The 20264-nt window shown below is 46.2% G+C and overlaps 1 protein-coding gene across 1 annotated transcript in view; it reads left to right on the top strand.

Moving 5' to 3' along the window:
* The window catches only part of POLR3B (RNA polymerase III subunit B), a 776005-nt gene that overhangs the window by 146321 nt on the left and 609420 nt on the right, over positions 1–20264 (top strand). The window contains exon 6 of the mRNA XM_069228350.1: positions 19967–20067. Within this exon, the coding sequence (XP_069084451.1) occupies positions 19967–20067 (101 nt within the window). The remainder of the gene's footprint in view (positions 1–19966; positions 20068–20264) is intronic.

The following is a 20264-nucleotide window of genomic DNA, read 5'->3' on the forward strand; positions in this document are numbered from 1 at the left end:
ATACGTGCCGTAGTCTGCTGAAGCCTGGAGTGAGATGTGTTTCTTTTGCTCCACGAACTCCAGCGGGCCATCCGGCATCATCTAAAGCTACCTACCCCTCCGCCCGAGTCTGGAGAAGGTCTGCACTGTTCTTTCTGGTGGTCCTGGCGAAGATGCGAGAAACTTAGACCTGCAGCCTTCCATTATCTTTGGCCATCATCTTGCAGCTACCACGCTGTGGCTATCAGCGCTGCACTGCTGGCAGCACGGACAAGCGGCTTGGGGGGGATGAAACCCTGATGCACTAAAAGCTCAACAGGGTACAGCACTGCATGAGTATGCAATCCCCGCTGCCCACCAACCTTGGAGAATTCTTGTAGACCCAGTGTGGCACTCACCCGTAGCAGCGACTGAGATGCAGGGAGGAGGAAACGATGATCAAAGCGGCTGGTGAGGAGATAGAAAGGCCTCTGCCAGCTGATCACCTCACAAGGACTGGCTAAAGAATCGTTGAGACTTATTTCTAGCTCTCCTCTCCTCTCCCTCCTTTTCGCTGCACAGTGTGACGAGGCACCAATGGGCAATTTCACCAGTGCCTCCTGCCCCAATCTGATCCTTGCCAGCATAGCGGATTCTCATGGACGTTTTGATGCTTTTTTGGGACTTGAAGCCGGGACCCTCTTTCTTCAAATGTTGAACACTGGGACCTATAGGGGCATGTCACACTGAGACAGAGCCGTCTGCACTCTGCCAGTACACCAGCCCTTTTCTCTGCCCCTTGGCAGAGGCACAGAGACCCAAGAGCGAATCTCATTGACTGACCAATATTGCAGCTGCCACCCAGACCCTGGCAGCTCTTGGAGGGCTTGACATCATCGTACTGCCTCCTGTGGATTTTGGTAATAGAGCTGGCTTGCAGTGTCGGCTGATGCCCCTCTATTCACCAGATACCTTCGACAGAGCTACTTCTCCTTTCTGTTGATGCCCGACGACTAGGCCCCACTACATTTGCATGGTGCCCAGTGCTCAGCTCTGAACACAGGCCCTGGGGCTCAATACCCACGACTTGAGGAGAAACCCGACCGGGAACCACCAAATAAAGTACCTCCCTGACTGCTCTTGGACACTCACAATGCCATTCTCAAAATCGTTCAAGAATAACCCAGTGACCTCACTCTGGAATAAGCCACCTGCCGGAGACACAAAGTCTCCCAAAGGAACATCAACCTTTGAAGCAGACAACTCAGCCTCTGTCCTGATCTCTCAAGAATATATGGCCCTCTTTTTTACAGGATATAAGCTCGGAGATCAGACCACTGAAGGCGGTTTTCAAATCATGTCTTTGAGATCTGCAAAGGGATGTCTCCGAAACAGGAGTTAAAGTAGATGACTTAGAATGCAATGTAGATGCCCAATCTGAAGATCAGGAAATACTCTGGTGCTGGGTAGCGACCCTTGAAGACCAACAAATTGAATTACAAGCCAAGCAAGAAGTCTTGGAAAATGGGAGTGACCAAAACAATCCACGCATCAGGGGGGTACCCAGGGGTACGGAGAGTGAGAACATCATGGTGTTCACTGTAGACCTGTTGCAAGCGATCAGAGGTAATATGGATCTGCCCCCACCTTGGTTGGATAGAGCACATGGAATGGTATCTACACCGGGATGCCCAGACATGGCACCTGATATCCTGACACGGGTTCATTTCTTTACAGAGAAGGATATACTGCGGGCCCCAGAGGCAAAGTCAACCTTGTGTTCTAAGGCCACACCATACAGATAAATTGAGACCTCTCCCCCATCATGCTGCGCAGGAGAATAGACTTCAAAACAGTGACAGATATGCTCAGGGAAATGGACATCCGCTACCAATGGGGCCACCCCTTTGCTTTGTTGTTCACTTGGGAAGGAAAGTGACAATCTCAGCACTCTCTGGAGGAAGACAAACACCTATTGGGATTTCAGTCTGACCTAGAAGATATCCGATGCACTACGACTTACTTGGACTATGGTAAAGCCCCACTGACTTACTAAGAGCCAAACTGAAGAGGCCTCCTTAGGGACCAAACGCAACATCATTCATCACCTCAGAAACATGGGTAAGAGGTCTTCTCCAATCCCCTCTAATACTGCATCCCTGTAGCGCTTGGCTCCCACTTACACCGATTGAAAACCTCCCCCTGCAGAGGGAGCTGTGGTGCTGCTGAACAAATACTGACTCTAGATGCCCTGGACTGTGGGTGCCTGGGGGTTTCTGGATTACATTCCAGGACTTGCCCACGCTTGTTGACCTTGCTGGGAGCCCGTCCCCCATGTCTCCCATCCCAGGGGAGTAACTGCTCAGGTGGGATCTGTGAACTCTGATGCCGATCTCCAATTGGTCCATTTATTGTGTTTTTTGTTTTGTACGTCTTCTGTCTACAGGTCACACAGTCTTAAATATTACTAGCACAGTCCTTTTCTGGTACTTTTGCCAGACTCCCATGTCCTCGAGCAAAGGCCATAGATAGTAATCATTATCTTCCTCAGTGAGTGGGACACTGCTCTCTGTTGGACTTGATATGCCGTTTCATGGGGAATACCTTGGGGAGGGCAGATCATAGAAGAATTCACGGTTGTCTCTCTCGCCTCACCCTATCTACACAATATACCTGCCACACCGCCCCACTCCTGCCCTTTCGCATTCTTCCATGACAGGTTGTACTACCAAAAGACACAAAACTATTATCCCTTAAAGTCCAAGGCTTGAACACCCCCTAGCAAGTGTAGGCAGGTCAGATACTACAACATGACCCAGATGTGGTCCTCCTCCAGGTGGCCAGCCTTATGGGGGCCAACAGACACTGAATGGCTCACCCAAAATATTCAACACGGTATTGGACCTTTATCGACACCAAATCACAGGGGTAGGCATCCTCTGCAAATTGGGATTTTGCTCTTCTGTCTCAATTAGTGAGAGATAAGGAGGGGCTGTGGCTGGGGTCTGACAAATCCCTCACTAATAGAAGTCTCTCTCGTTGGTGTCTTCCCCCCAGAGATTAGGAGATCCCATAGATGTTGAGGAAATAAGAAAGCGGATTACTTTACCAATAAAACCACATGGGACACATCCCTACACATGCTATGGAATGGATTTAAAGTGCACATACGGGAAGTGATATCCGCCATAGCTAGATGGAGGGAAGGTTGGCTGGTAAGAGGCTAACCTAACTACAAAGCTGAAAGAATCGGAGTGGCAGCATAAGGTAACCCCCTCATGCCCAAACAAATGCCAGCTCACCCTACTGAGAGGCCAGTTGATAACTTATAGAACCAATAAGGTTGAACAGGCCCTTTTGGCCCTGCAGCAGAAATATTATGAGGAAGGTGATAAAGTGAGTACCCTCCTAGCTTGTAGACTTCATCACATGCAAACTCGGGCACACATAACAAAACTCCACAATAGAGATCAGGAATGAGTGACTGCCTAATTTGACAAACAGCAACCCTTCCGGGGTTACTATCGGGCACTCTATCAGAGCGACTGTATCTCTCCTGAACTGATAACGGCTTACTTACAATCCTACAAATGGGACCTGTTGCCTCCCCCACATGCAGAACTTCTTGAAGCTCCCATTACACAAGAGGAACTTCGCACAAGTGTGCAGAATCTACCTCTGGGAAAAACTGTGGGCCCAGATAGGCTACTTGGCAGTTTTTACTGCCTCTTACTCCCTGATCTCCAAGCCCATCTCCTCCATCTACTTGCGCTACATCTCGGAATGGGTAGTACATGCCAGTGAAAAACATTGGTTCAATATGGACCGTGTTATGGCCTGTAGACCCCTGTGGGATCTGGCTTGGCTGTCGAAACAAGCGTCAGCGTGCAGTGCCTACCTCGCCACTCCCACAAAAACAGTACTTGACATCTGGGACAGCTTAGCGCTCAGAAAGGATCTAGCAACGTTCCCCTCCCCTAACGCTTCCTTTGCACCCAATCCAGATTTAGCCCCAGCACTTTCGCCCCAATCCTTTTCTGCCTGGAGGGAGGGTGAGTGCAGAAATTTGCTGGACCTCTTCCTTGGGCCCACAATACTGAAATCCTTTGAACAATGCAAAATGGATAACCACCGCCCAATACCGCAAAACTACAAACTACTGTCAGCTAAGGCACTGGGCTTTACACTCAACAGTATATCCAGAGGACATCTAACAGTACACCCCATTGGAAAAGCTATTAAGGGCATGTGTTGGGTCTAGGGGCCTTATTTCTGATACATACCACATGCTACAACACTCAGCACCGACTTGCCCCCGTGCATAATGGCTTTCTGGCAAACCGACACTATGGCAGATATTTGGCCAAAAGAGTGGGAGACTGTATGGCGCAACATCCCTAAAACATACCTTAGTATCTCTCTCCAGGAAACGGCAAATAAGCATGTGTGCCAATGGAACTATACCCCAGCAGGCCTCGCCGCCATTTGCCCCTCTACATCACCGCAGTGTTGGAGATGTGGCCTAGCACTGGGTGACTGCTGCCACATATGGTGGTCCTACAGCCTAATCGCAATTTCCTGGAAAGAGATCCTGGGACACATAAAAGCCGTCCTAGGCTTCCTGCTCCCTCCCACCTACCTTACAGTGGTTTTAGGCATCCACCCCCTCGATTTAAGTGCAATGACCCACGCCGACTGGTAACATATTAGCTATATGCTTTATTCGGCACAACAATTAGTGGCCTTAACTTAGATAAAGCATACACCCCCATCCATTGCCAAGTGGTGTACCCGCTTCTATTATATCATGGCATATCATGGCAATGGAACACCTATCACATTGTCTTCACCAAATGGAGGCCCAATTCCAAGCCCTGTGGCGCTTGCTGCTTCACTGTTTTACAGGCATCGAATTCACCTGTTTCAACCTACTGAGACAGCCGAAACTCTTTGACTATTCCTCCAGTCCTCATTATAGGAGTCTCTCTCCACCGACTGCTTCCCAGCCTGACGCTTCCTCCTTGTTACTTATCATTCTCTATATACCTGATTCCTTATGGCGACTTAGGGGTGGCATACCTTGTTCTGTTTACGGTTTCTGTTATGTTGTTTGTTTGTTTTTCAAGCATCACACAATACATGTATTAGCCGAAATATCAATTTGTTAGCTCTTTGCAGTGTCACCTATCATGAACTGTGAACTCCAGTGCAAGTATCATATTTTTAACTGTTATATTTGATATGCCACTTCTGTACTATGGTGCATTGCTTGTCTCCTGTTCCACCAAAACTTTAAAAAACGACAGAGTAAAAAAAAAAAAAAAAGAATGATACACATTGATAAAGTGAGGCTGAGATATAACCCTGAACCTTTTCACAGAATTTACATGATGAGTTCTAGACATCATGGATCTGTGTACAAGGTTAACCTCTCAGGAAACATTGTGATCCACTCTGGGAACTACAGGACAGGTCAGTTTTTTTTTTTTTTTACTGCTTGTTTACAATCAGTCTTTGGAGTTCCAGTCAGAGGCAGAAATGCCAGACAAAAATGTTAGTTTTGCAACCTTGCTAAAATTTGTGTGGTCTTCTGTTTGATTCCATTCTGTTTATGGTTTCAGCTGGGAAACTGGTAGACAGTAGCCTGGTTGCTAAGTTTCCATAAGTGGACAAATATCAAAAATACCTCTACACCCACAAATGAAACTCACAAAGACTAAGGCTCAATGATCGATTAAGTGGCTTGTTTCAGTGCGCCCACAGTGTGACCGGGATCCAGTAACTGGTTTTCAGAGTGGAAAGTACGCATCTCCCAAGTAGTCTAGTCTCAAAAACGTCAAGTTGTGGACAAAATGTTCTCATGGTTGGGTATCCACAGACCGGTAGCACTTGCATGTTCCCAGGAATTCTCCCCTGCCCAAGAGAACAGAAGTTGAAGTTTAGAGAGCAGCTGCTTAAAACATATAATCTGTGGAACACTATGGGTTAGAGATACATTTCAGACGATTCTTGAATCAGACTACAATCTACTGAGTGGTGTGAGGTTCTGAACCTACAGGTCTCTCAGGGATAGGTTGCGGGCACCTGAAGAGTATGGGATGATAATGCAGGTTCACCAGTGATCTCATAACAAAGCAGCATCTCATTGACCAAATCAATGTTTTTCATTGTCTTTGTGTCTTCCTCCTAGCTAACATCTCGTGGCTCCTTAGTGTAGTATACTTTCCTTTAGTGGACTTTCTTTATATAGAATTCCAACAGTCAGGCAGTTCCTCTCCTTTCTTCCTCCAGGAATACAAGCTTGTCCCCAACCTGAGTGGCAGCAGATATTCTTTGTGTCCGTGCAATACTGATGGCTTTTACGAGTTTTTGGCTCGAGGTGAGCACCATTTATCCTGTCCTAGTGGCCAGAACAGGAAGGCTGATCTATCCAAATGTTTGTTTTATTCAAAGAAGACTTTTCCAAGTCCAGTACTGACAAGGTCTACGCCCTGTATCTCATATCTTGTCGTTAGAGGGCAATAGATACCCTGACTGAGGAGAAGTTCACCTTGTTGTGTCAATCACCATCTATAAATGACACAGTAAAATTTGGATACTTCCTATTGTACTCTGATTGTCGAGGTCACTTGAAATCCATAGCCTTTTATGCTATGCAGTGGACTTTTGTCACAATAGGCTCTACTTCAGAAACATTACATATTACACTTGTTCCTCTAGACAGTAACTCCGTGGAACAACATTTGTAAGCACTGCTGTATGCTACTTTGTCTCCTTGAGCAGTTACTTGACTTTGCCCCAGGGCCAAAAGAAGTGGAATGTCGTTAGGGGAACCTGCCACTGTATTTTTATTTCTTGGACTGGTGTTCAAAGAATCATCAAGTGCAATAAACAGAGTATTCCGTTTTGCACTTACTCAGAGACTTTGGAGTACACTGTAGTCTTTTGTCCCTTCTTAGGGAAGGGTACTGTTTGCAGGCTGCTTTGCTTCCAACCTATGTACGCCTCCACAGTTTGAGTTTAGTCCTCTGACCTTTCGGACATCCTGAGTCTGTCATTTTATTTGCATGATACAAACCTTACATACAGACACCTGCTAGCATGCCACTAGATCTAGTCAATTACCACGTTCCAGAACTATGGAGAAAATTAACATATTTCCTTCTGGGCTTGTGGACTCTACCCACTTCTAAAGAGAAGATGTACTCTGAATTTCAGTATGACTGGCAAGGATCATTTTGACTTTGAAGAGCTAGTGTAGTCCAAAAGAAACCAATTGCATTTTTGTGCTAAATAACCAAAACTTTAAATTCTGAATATGCATGCCTGTAGCCTTCTGACAAAAAAGGTATATTATTGCAAGATTTCCCTGCAGCGATTCATTTAAGAAAACATTTTTGCACATAGAGCCTCAAAGCCACAGCTTTCGGACATTGGGTAGTCCACAGAAGGTCTTGAAAGATCAACTACTTTTTGTAAAAGACCTCCTCATAGTCTGTTGTGATGAAGGCCACTTTGACGTGAAAGTCCCAAAGAAGGGCCTCATGGCCACCTTTATTCTTTAATGTCTACATGATGTCCTTTACAGAGTTGATTGACATTGTATTTTTGTCTTCGGATAACATCCAGATCCATATAGAAAGAGACTTGAGCATAGCAGATAATGAGTTAATAATGCACTACATGTCAGAAAAATGTAGATGAATAGAATAGATTCCAGTTCAGCCATCGAGATCTTAAAGGTGAACCAGATACTTGACATTTGGTCGGCTGCTGTTTGCCTAAATCCCATTGATCTAGGTCCCACATCTGTGGCTCACGTGAAGGACATAGGGGCTACATTTTTCACCAAGTTAACTCTTAATCCTCACAGGTAAAGACATTTTTCTGGATTTGCTTTTTCACCGGGAGGTTGAGAAGGAACAAGGTCTTTGAATGAGGATTTACTGTGGCCACTGAGCTCTCTAAATAAGAGAAACTTGAAGGTCACCATAGTTAGCACTTATTCTCTACAGTCTGCAACAGAACATTAGAGGTCACTTAAGCATCTAGGACTCTGAGTAAACTTGGGTGAATAGTCCAAACTTTATCTTAAAATAGGTATGTGGGGCATGTCTAGGTACAGTACAGCACAGTAACTGAAGCAACTGTGAAATATCAATGTCCAGCAAAGGGTTATGTGCACATAACACTTTTAATACTTTTATACCTACATGTAAATTATGGTTCATGTATTGCAAACAGTAATATTCACATAGTAAAACGTCTAAGAACTTCACTGAAAATCTTCACATTTAATGATACGTTTTGATTCAGAACCTAAACACCTCTGAAATATGGCAAATATGGTATGCTATACAGGCCATAAATTGTGCCTCCGTCCATCAAAATCCCAAACTCGCATGTCCAAGCCTAGGTTACAACGAGCTGCAGAGCTGCTCTGGCATGTATTCAGAAATGAGTAGATGGGACCAAACTAACCCGAATTACTAGATATGTATCTTTATATTTCCAAAGTGCCAGCCTCTGTGTCTGATATCAAGGTTCTTTCCTCAGAGGGGGTGGGGTCTGGGATGCCAGGGCCCTCTTCCTATGTGCATTGTCCTAATTTCAACTCTGGGATTTCTGTAATGTAAAGCTATGTGGATTATCTATAGGCTAGCTACATAAAGGAAGGGCAAGAAAAAGAAGTGGGTTGTCTCTGCCATTAACAGTCACCTTTTCATATAACAACCATTTCTACATTATGGTAATGTTTGCAAGTCATAGTTTACCACAGTGTAGGAAAGTTTGCAGTGTTTGCGACCCTTCCATCACAGTTCATGAAGGAATACGCCAGTGACGATGTGTGTGAAGTTCGTGAACATTACATTTTATATAAAAATGAAGGGTGGGAGCAGGGACATCACCTTTGTCACCTCTGGAGTTAATTGAATGTGAGAAAGCTAGAAGCAAGCTCTTGTGTGTGCATGAGGGCTCCACACAAGTGACAGCTGCCACAAACCATGTCTTTCACAGCGGAGCTCAAGCTGGCATACCAGTGAAGGTTCTTCTCATTCAAAGTGCACACACAATGAGTCCACTAGAAGTGTCTGATCTGCGATTTTTGAGGAACTGAGATCAAACAAACTCTGCCATAAACAAAGGGGCAAAAGCTAAAAATGTGACGGATGCCAGATCTGAGAGAATGCTTCTGTACGTCCATCTAGCTAATGGAATTCCTTTTTTCATTTCTTTGATTCAGCCACAGTTTTGAAATGGTGAATGCTTTTGTGACATTTAGACTCAACTACTACCCGCTGAAAATAAGACAAAAGCATCTGAATTACTCATGGTACTATGGCCGGCTTCATGCTTTAAACAGTTTGGCCCTTCTTTGCTCATTGGACACATAACAAACGAGATACATACTTTCCTTGCTAAGGCAGATTTCCCTGACTACAAAACATCCCATCATTACTAGACCCCTGAAAAAATATCAGCAAACTTAAAGATGCTGGCAAATTACTGTCCAATCTCAGATCATCCTCACCCCATTAGTATTATTCAATAGGATGTTATGGAAAACCTTTAAAAACACATGAAATAGAACCATCTCCCACTACGACCAGTCTAGATTCGGACCTCCAGCGTCACAGAAACTGTTGTGGCCAGCTTCAGAGACGCTCTTCTCTCTCAGGACAAAGACATAAAAACACAAATTCTCCTGGACCTTTTAGTGCGTTTCTCCTGAAAATACTACAAAATAAGGCAGATGCTGCTGAAACCATGTTGACGTGAAGTAAATCCCTTCTTTCCTATTGCACTTTAATATTTGGCTAAGTGTAATCATCTTCTTGATGTGTGTTGTGCACTATACCTCAACGATCAATACTTTCTTTCTTGCACTTCAGTGTCTACATACACCAAAATCCAATTTAGGTTGAAGGACGGACTATTTTTTTGGAACATATCTGCCACTGGATGAAGCAGAATTGCCAGGCGTTTGATCAAACATGCTCCACATCTCTGATATAACCAACCCTTATCTCTCTGATGCTTGATTGACCTCACCTACTTCTAGTTTCGACCTTTCATTTTCCAGCTTTCTAACATGAACATTCCTTATCTCTAGCTCCTAATTAGCCTCTGTCCTTTTTCAGGCAGCAACCTTTATCTAGATTGGTCTCTGCCCACCATGTTTCAGCTCCACTTCTTTAACCTGAGTTGTGTGTGCTTTTATCTTCATCAGGAACCTGATCAGATCATATATCAGTGATCTGCCCAGCGCGTAGTCGAGAGATAGCCAAACACATATTAGGGAAGCTATCCTCTGCACCCTCACTTGAAGGGGTGAAATCAAGGCATGGGTCTGTGGTTAGTACAAATTTAGGAGAATTGCCAAGTACTTTTGTAGCTGATGCCCTGCTGGCTGCCATAAGTGTGAATCTCCAGGGAGTATAAATGAGCGTGGTTCAGGTGGTTGGGCCGTGCTAGATGCTTGGAGAAATGACTCTGCTACATTGCCATAACACTCAGTGACCTATCCAAGGCTATATTGGACCCACTAGTCCTGAGAAAGGTCCCTGCAATCGTTCCTAAGGGCCGAAAGCATCAATGATCACTTGAAGGTGGGCCAGACATTCATTTGAGTATACATTGCAACCAGTGCTGAATAACCCTTGTGTCCTTTTAGACTTAATGGACAATACTGTTCCTTAGTGTCTCTCTTCATGGACTGTCTTTCAAAACTTTCATCCTACTAAAAACTCAGATATTAATTTTTGGCCTTACCCACATTCTTCTTATCATGTGGACCCTAGACAACATTACAGTTTTACTCTATACTTTTAACTGAGATTTGATGACTGAGTATGGGTGCACCATCTTATGCGTTTTTCACATACCAATATTACTGATAAACATTTTTAAATACATCTTTCAATACATATTTTTATGTTAAACATCTATTAAGATTTTGTCAAGCTTGAAATGTAAAACAGTTGTTGATGCTATTTTGAAATATAAGATCCATTCAATACCAGGTCACAGCTAAACCGTGTTTCCTACTATACTATTTGCTCATTTTTATCCATTATCAGTGAGGTGTGTGCAACAGATTATATACCCCACTGTTTCCTGAAGCAGACACAGGCCCTATTTGGATGTGACTAGCCAAAACCCTAGGCTCTTTACTTTCTTATAGGTTGAGGGAGCAGCTTCCATGCAGGAACACCATAAACGAGAAAGAGTTCTGTCCTAATACTAGGATCTTTGTCTTGTCAGATTTAACTTGAAGTTATTGCTTATCCAAAGGTAAACTGGAGAGAGAAAGCTCTCATATTTCTTCAACAGGTTTATTATATGTCAGAACAATCTGTTTAATCATCACAGGAAATTACTTTTAACCAAATCCTCAATGGATTTATGCCAGGGAACACAGATAGATACTAAAATGAATTGGAGAATGAGGAATCCTGAGCAGCAAAGTAATTTTCTGTCACTATTTCCTTCTTCCCAGGATCTGCCTCGTGCATCAGCTTGTGTTGCAGGCCAGACTGTGCCAGAGTATGAAGGATCCTGTAGTATTCGTTAGGGGTCCGTCTGGAGGAAAGAGAATTGCATCCTTCATCTTGCGTGAACAGGATACCCACTACCAGAACTAAGCAACCTATTAATTACATTGAGTGGGTTTAATCATGTGCCTCCAGGGATTTGTGAATTGCACTAGTCCCCGTTGCCACAGGATTAACTTTAGGTCTGTCTGCACAGTCTATAAAACAGAACATTGTCAGGGTCCCACCTTAATCTGGAAGAAATATAACCACTACATGCCCAGCTGTGTCTTACGTCCCTCTTATGACATTGCCCTCAACGTTTCAAGAATCATGATTTCTCATTGTCAGTTGTTTCTTTTCTTCACTGGCAGCTAATCTCTGGAATGATATTCCTCCTTCTGAGAGCAGTGGAGGGCCATCCTCAGTTAGGGTGAGCCCTTAAAACGTAGATATTTTTAGGCACGTTGATTGTCCCCAAGTCATGTTGTGTTGATTTCCTTCCCCAATAGTGTCACCGCCTCTTCAGTAAGCATATGTTATTCAAAACTATTATAGTATTCAACATTCTGATTCAGTTTTTAGGTGATGATGGCTTTTAAGAAATTGTCCACTCTAGTCCAGTACAGATATTCTCACTGGACCTTGGGATCATTGTGATGACTTCTTGTACTAATCGTGTAATGTTATTTACCAACACCTTTCAGGAGTCTGATATTCAGTTTTACCCTTATAGAACTTAAAAGGTAAAAAATGGGGGCATAAGGAAGATCTCTGAATGCGCCACTATCTTGAGCATGCAAAGTTGTCCTGCTTTATTTCTTGGACCATCTCTAGGTTCTCATCTCATGAAATAACCTTCTTAATGAGACCCTACTTCTGTGTTCGGAAGGTAAAGCTCAAGCCTTTAAAGACAATGCCTTCAAAAAACTTAAATCTAATGTCTTGTAAAGCTGGCTGCGACCCTTGAGAAAGGAATGTAATCATCATTCTCTCTGTATTTCAGACTTAATACTTTTTTTTTTTTTTTTTTGTGAAGCCAAACGTTTTGTCCATCATAAAGTGTGGCAATGTCCTACATAAATCTTCTTCACTAAGGGGAATTTGAGGTAACTCATCTTCTGTTGAGGCTGCATTGCTGCCTTGGTCCAGGTATATGCACGTGAGGGAAGACTGGAGAGTGTTGGCACTTGAAGATTAAGGGCCTGATTCAGAGTTTGGCAGGGGGGTTACTCTGTCACAACCATGACAGATAAGATATCCTGTCCACCAAAATATAAATCACGTAGAATATAATGGGATTTATATTTCAGCACACAGTATTTCTGTTGTTATGGAGTAATCCCTCTGCCAAACTCTAAATCCGACCCTACGTTTTCAGCCTCACAGCAAGCTTACTGCCATTTTCACTGAAATAAAGAATAATAATAGGCATTGTTGTCTTCTCTGGTTGTAGTTGGATGATTTGTTTGGTCTTACAAAGTGAATGCATTCTGAGTTTTTGTCCTTTGTCTGTTTTGAGTCATCATCTCTTTGCATGTCCAGATTCTATAATTGTAGGTACTAAACTATATTTGTCCTGAACCTGGTGGTTAATTTGATGCCCAATTAATCAGCTCAAACACATGAGGTCAGAGAAATATCATAATAGTTCTGCTCACAGCCTTGTACACGATTAATGGGTATTATTTTGAGCCTGATTTATAATAATAGCAACTCAGTTTGATGAAAGAGGCATATATCACACTGTGCTTCTCAAACCGAATTCTAGATGACTTAAATGGCATTACTTCTTTATAGAGTTTACTTTCAACCTAGTTCTAGATGGTGCAGTAAATGAAAATGATATGTGCATGTATTTTGCCTTTTTGAAGGCAGTCACTGCACATTGCTATCTAGTGTAATTTGCTGTGTCTGTACTCCTGCCCCACTGGTGATACGAAGAAACAAACTTCTAAATAGAGCAACAAAAATATTCAGGAATCAATTCCTCTAATTTCATGTTAAATTGTGACTGTTTTATGTCTCTAACATAAAAAGTTTTGCATGTCATCAGTATTGTAATAACAAATGTGCAGTTTGCTGCTATGCTCTGGTACGCTCAGCGAGGCGTGTTCAAGGAACATGGCCGACGGGACGCACTTCTAGTGCGTTCCCGTTCTTGGTGAAATCCTGCCGTGATCCTGCGGCTCCCCCGGGCTGGGAGAGCCAATCCCTTGGACCTGGAGGACGGTTGGTGGTGTCTGGCGTTCCAGGAACCCGTTTCCAGAGAGCGACGACAAGAAAATGAAGGCGGCGCACGCATGATCCTGCCAGGCCGGGGCTGAGCTTTTTGGGCAGTGTAGCCCCTTACCTGTCCTGGGAGTGTCCTGAGCGGTCGTGGGGGGTGAGGGGGAGGGAGTGCTGGAGAGGTGTGGATGCCCCCTCCCCCCTAAGTATATGAGAGGCTGCACCCGTGGCCGGTGCGGGAGGATCGGAGCCCCCGCGGGGGGGGCCATAGGCGGTGGAGGCGCCTTTAGGATTCGGGCCGAGGCGAGAGGCCTGTTTGCTGGATCGCCTCTGGACTGGCCTGTGGTTCGAGTGGCATGTCATGCTGTGGAGCCTGCTGGACTTGAATGGCTGCAGGTCTGTGGATGGCGTTTTGAGCTGGGAGGTGTGCTGCTGTTTCCCCCCCGAGGCCCCGGGGTGCGGACTGACATCCTGGCCTTCTGGCTTTGTGGAACTGAATTGAGGGGTGCGAGTTTCGTGGAGAGAGCGCCTGGGGGCTTCCGCTGACGGCCTAGCTGTCTCCTCGCTCTTCTGGGCCTCCCGTGCTGTGGTTCCTGCGCTGACTTTGCTGGTGCGAGTGGCCAGCTGGCTTCGCATATGCTGGTGAGTGTGGCGGCCATCTGATCTTCCTGCCTTGTTGGACACTGTATCCCTAAGGAGTGGAGTATTGTGACAACTGCTTTTTGGTGGGCTCCGTTGTGTGGACACTGCGGAAGGTGATCAGTCGCATTTAGGCCCTGTGTGGAGTTACATGGGGCGTCACAAACGGACTGATGCTTCACAGGGCAATACAGTGGAACAATATACTACCCCTGTGGCTCTCCTGCGGCAGCTGGATTGTAGGTGAGTGGGAGGCAGCTGGTGCGCCTCTGAGTGCTGGTGAGCCTTCGCGAGCAGAGCTACTTGCGGGCTTTCAGGGCTCTCGGGTGGCACTGGAGGGCAAAATCGAGACAGTCGCGGTGGAGGTTAATTTGCTGAGAGCGGATCTTCGGAAGGTGTCAGACAAGGTGAAGGTGGCGGAGGGTTCCATTGCAGAGCTGCAGTCCGAGGTGGGGACACTGCAGACGCAAATGGTGCAGGCTACATCTACTGTGGGATGGCTGGAGGCGAAGCTGGAGGACAAGGAAGGAAGGTCGTGGCGGAACAATGTCAGGTTGCTGGGCTTTCTGGAGCGAGCGGAGGGGTCTGCTGTGGAATCATTTGTGGAGAACTGGATCAGGGACGTATTGCAGCTGGCAGGGCTATCCAGAGTGTTTGTGTTGGAGCGTGCTCATCGGGCCCTTGTGGCGCCGCTGTGGCCTGGTGCTCCTCCTAAGTCCAATATCGCACGTTTGCTCAACTATAAGGACCGGGACTGTATCCTGCGCACAGTGCAAGAGTCGGATAAGGTGATATACGAGAACTGCAAGATCTCAATTCATCCTGACTACACTTCTAAGGTGCAGAACTCTTGTAAAGGCTCTATGGAGGTCAAGGCGAAGCTCAGAGCCATGAACATCAGATACATGCCCATAAATCTGGCCCGTTAGAATGTTTTGTCGGGGGGGGCAAATCACACTTTTTTGAGCGACCTGAGGAGGTGTGGCGATGGCTGGAGATGTGGGACAAGGTGGCCCCTGGTAGACCAGAGGGATCTGGAGGTGCCGCTCGACGGACTTCGGGCTCGAAAAGCCCAGGCTGGAGATCACTTGGTTCAGGGCGGCTAGTGGAATCTTGCCACAGGGTGGAGATACAGCGAGATGGAACAATGGCGGTGGTACCTGTAGAGTCGGGTGGGGACATAGATTCTGAGCGGATCTTGGAGGTGGGTGGGGATGCTGAGATGACCTGACTGTTTTTCTTGCTGTCTGCTGTTGGGTGTCGTCCCTGATAGAGATGATGTGGGCCCGGGATGGGATTGGCCCATTGGGGCTCTATTGGTGCTTTAGTCCTCAGGTTCGGGGGCGGTACTGGTTATATCTTGATTTGATGCCGGTGTAGGGGGGTGGTCACTCCACAGTTGTGGTAGGCCATTTGTTGTGGTAGGGTGGGGTTTAGGCTGCTGTCCTGGCAGCATTCATGGACTGGATTTACAGTATGGTATATTTTGGTTGTTTTACTGTATTTCCAGGGTGGGTTCAAGGTGGGAGGGGGTATGTTCATGTTTACAGTTTATTCAACAGTGCGGGTAGTGGAGCGGGGTATGTAGGTTGTCCTTCCCGGTGTCGTCCTGGGGAGGGTAACGTATGGTGTGTTGTATCCTGTGGGTGGGGGCATCCATTATTACTGACATGGGTCGTCTTATTAATATGCTGACTTGGAATGGCCGGGGCCTGAAAAGTTATACAAAACATTATAGGGTGCCCTTGTTACTTCGTAGGCACAAGGTTCATATTGCTTGTCTTCAGGAGACTCATATGACGGATGAGGAAGCACATAAATTGGGTAAGAAGTGGCGGGGACAGATGTTTTCATCCTCCTTTTCTTCCTGTGCAAGGGGGGTAGCTGTGTGGGTGGCTCTCGGGTTTCCCTTTACCCATGTGTACAGTGAGGTGGATGTGGAGGGTCGTTATGTTATGGTGGATGGCATATTGGATGGTCTACCCATTGTGATCCTTAATATTTATGCTCCTAACACGGATGATTCTGTCTTCTACTCTAGAATACCTGAGATCTTAGGGACAGCCTGCATAAGCCCTTGCTCTGGGCAGGGGACTATAATTGTGTGATAAAGGAGGGTTGGATCGCCACCCGCCAAAGTTGGGAACCAAACCCCTAATGGTACAATCACTCAGAGATGTGATGGTGCACTTGGGTCTCTGGGATGGTTGGAGGGAACAACACCCGGAGGGTAAGGAATACACTTGACATTCAAGAACACATGATACTTATTCTCGACTGGACAGGTTTCTGTTAGGGGGCATTGATGATTTGCAGGTTCAGGATGTTATTCATCTGGGTCGGTTTTTATCAGATCACGCGCTGGTTTGGCTTCAGTTGCGGTGGGGAGAGACGCACCCCTGTGCAGCTTGAGGTTGGCGTATGCCCACGGACTTGTTGTCTGATCAGGGATGTCGAGAACGAGTAGGCGCTGCCATAAAACAGTACCTGGACTTAAATTGGAACACGACTGGGTGTCGCGGTTTGGAATGGGAGGCTATGAAGGTCTTCCTTCATGGGTAATGTATAAGCATGGTGGGAGGGGTGCGCAGACAGTTGGAGCAGGACCTTACGGAACTGGATGGGACATTGGGGGAGGTGCAGCGGCAGCCACCTGAGTCGAGCGCAGCCAGGGGGGAGGAGCTCAGGTTGTATAAGGAGGTGAATGCATGTTGGGCCACACTAAGCAGAACAACTCTCACAGGGTATAGGCAGCGGTTGCACCACAAAGGTGATAAGTCAGGCAAACTCTTGGCGTGGATTCTGAAACGGGAGGTGGAGGCCCCACCGATTTTGGGCATAAGGAACACTGAGGGAGTGCTCCTCACGGGTCGCAGGGACATTCTCAGGGAATTGGCGGCCCACATTCAAAGGGTGTCTGGGGCTGGCGTGGTACCATTGAGAGGGGGTGTGGAACAGTTTTTTCAGCAGTTGCGATTGCCGAGGTTGGACCCTGAGAGCAGGGATGCGCTTGAACTCCCGATCACGGTAGAGGAGGTGGGAGAGGCTGTGACAGCAATGGCTAAATTTAAATCTCCTGGTAGTAACGGTTTTCCTGTGGAGTTGTACCAGGCTTTTTCCTCCACACTTGGGGAGAGATTGTTGGAGGTGTTTGAGGAATTGACCACTAACCATGTTGAACAGTGATATCAAGGTACTTTGTAAAATTTTGGCTACTCAGCTTAGTGGAGTGATCCTGAGCCTGGTGCACGAAGACCAATGTGGGTTCATACAGGGTCGTAGTACGTCCCTTAATCTAGGTCGATTGGCACATATCCTGCATTAAATTAAGGGATTAGAGTCGGAAATGGCGTTGGTGTCTCTTGATTTGGAGAAAGCGTTCAACACCATTGAGTGGGGATATTTATTGGAAGTGCTGCGGGGAATGGGCTTTGGGTCTGGCTTTTGTGCTTGGGTTCGACTATTGTATACTGCCCCAACAGCATGTGTGCATGTTGGGGGAGAGATATCTGCTGACTGGGAGATCGGTAGGGGTACACGACAGGGGTGCCCGCTTTCGCCACTCTTATTTGCCCTGGCTGTGGAGCCCTTTTCGATTTGGCTTCGTGAGGAGTTGGCTCAGTGGGGGATCCCGGTGGGTCGGGCTGTGCATGTAATTTCTATGTATGCAGATGACGCTTTGGTATATGTGCAGGATCCTCGTGTGTCGGTGTTGGAGCTGCTGCAGAGAATGAAGGTATTCGGGGCTGTATCTGGTCTTAAGATCAATATGAAAAAATCACTTTTGTTCCCTCTGGGATCTCTGGTTGGGGCTCCTCTGGCCGGGCTTCTGATCTGGGGTTGCGCTGGGAGGTTGAGTGCTTTAGGTACCTGGGTATCTGGCGCTAATTCCGTGGATATGTACAGTGAAAACAATGTTGAGCGGATGGTTGCTGGTCTGGAGCGCTCAGTAGCTTTCTGGAACAAGTTGCCCATTTCTGTTATGGGTCTGGCCGCAGTTGCAAAGATGGTGTTTTTGCCACAGTGCCTTTATTTGATACAGAACTCATTGAATCCACTGCCTGCTTGTCTTTTTCGATGCTTGGATAGCCTGTTGGTCTCCCTAGTATGGGTGGGCAGGCGAAGTAGGGTGGCGCTGTCCGTCCTGCAGAATGACCTTAAGGGGGTTGGGGAACTGTCAATCCCCAACATAAGATATTATTATTTTGCAGCGCAGCTACAGTGTGCTGCAAAATGGATGTCAGAGGCTGATAATTGGGAAAAGAGGTTGTTTACTGGTATGTGTGATGGGTGGGCTTTGGAGCATATTCTCATGTCTGGGGGCAGATCTGACCCCTCATCACCTTATCAGGTGAGAACTACTGCTGGGATCTGGGAGCAGGTGGTTAAACAGGTGCTTTGACGGGCTCCCTTTGATAGGGAATTAAGGATATGGCATCTGGTCTCCGTTTCGGGATATAGTAAGGACAATGTCAATGGAGGCCTGGCGTCGGGTGGTTGTGAGGTGGTCGGTGATTTGTACTCTAATGGTGAATTTATTTCATTCCCCGATGCCCAGGAGGTCTTTGAGTTGGGCTCTGGCCAGTTTCTGCAATATGCCAAACTTGAAAGTGTAACCTGCAAAATCTGGTATGGGTTCCCGATACTCCCCAGGGCTTCTTTGGTATTGAATGTTCTTCTTAACTGGGGTGAGAGTACGCACTTGATCGCTCGGTTCTATAAGGCTTTACGGGAGGATCGACCGGGGGTTATTAGCGTGGGACGTAAGGCATGGGAAGTCGACTTGGGGCTGCCTATTGAGGACGCTGATTGGGATGCGGCCTTATCTTTGGTTCGAACGGTCTCCTGCGATCACAGAGTTAAACTTTTGCATTTCAACTTTGTCCACAGAATGTATATCACTCCCAGCAAGCTAAATAAGATAGATCCAGGTCGAGGGGCTTGCTGTCCTCAATGTGGTGAGCTTATTGCTTCATTTCTGCATATGGCTTGGTCCTGTAGTGTTGTTCTTGCATTGGCAGGAGGTGGTAGCGGCGATCTCCGAGGCTACGAAGATAGAGTTGGAGGTTACTCCTTGTCATGTCTCCTGGGGTGGTGCGCAGGCCGCGGGGTAGAGGTGTGGTCTATAGGATAGTACAGTTAGTGTTAGTATTGGCTAAGCGTAGAATAGCGATTGGCTGGATGAGTGTGCGGACCCCTGCGACATCTGCCTGGGTGTGGGATTTGCTGGAGTGGGGGGGGGGGTCTTGGGGACACACGATCTCCCTCTTCGCACTCTTGACGACCAAATGTGGAACTTAGTTATCTTGCTTGGTTATGTCATAAAATGTCTGATCTCCTCGAGATGTAGGACTGGGGTTTTTTGGGATTCAGGATGGGATCAGGGGTGTGGTTTTGACTTCCCTGAGGATACAATGCTGTGTTCGCCGTCCGGGCATCATTATATGTTGGAGAAATACTGCTCTACTATAACCTGCACTGTGTTGAATTTATTAATAGGTTTGTAATGTTTTCATTGGAAAATAAAAACGGATTAAAAAAAAAAAATGACGAGAAGAATACACATTTCACTGATTTGCATGTGTGTTGAAATGTGTTTCTCTTAGTGTCGCCTTCGAGACATGACCTACTCTGCTCCGATCACAGTGGATATAGAATACACCAGAGGAAGCCAGAGAATTATTCGTAATGCACTGCCAATTGGGAGGTAAGAATAGGATTAGCCCCTTTGTGTTTCTAATAATGTGCTAATTTTGTTTTGCTCCAAAGAAAAGGCTGTTTACATATAAATATGCCATGCTTTTCAGTTAATCTACAAGCAATGTTTCAACCTTTCAGATTTCAATGTGACGAACTTCAAATTTCACATAAATTGCTATGGATTCGAAAATTGCTGCATAGTAA

This window comes from Pleurodeles waltl, chromosome 4_1, assembly GCF_031143425.1.
Source record: "Pleurodeles waltl isolate 20211129_DDA chromosome 4_1, aPleWal1.hap1.20221129, whole genome shotgun sequence".
Taxonomy (NCBI): Eukaryota; Metazoa; Chordata; class Amphibia; order Caudata; family Salamandridae; genus Pleurodeles; species Pleurodeles waltl.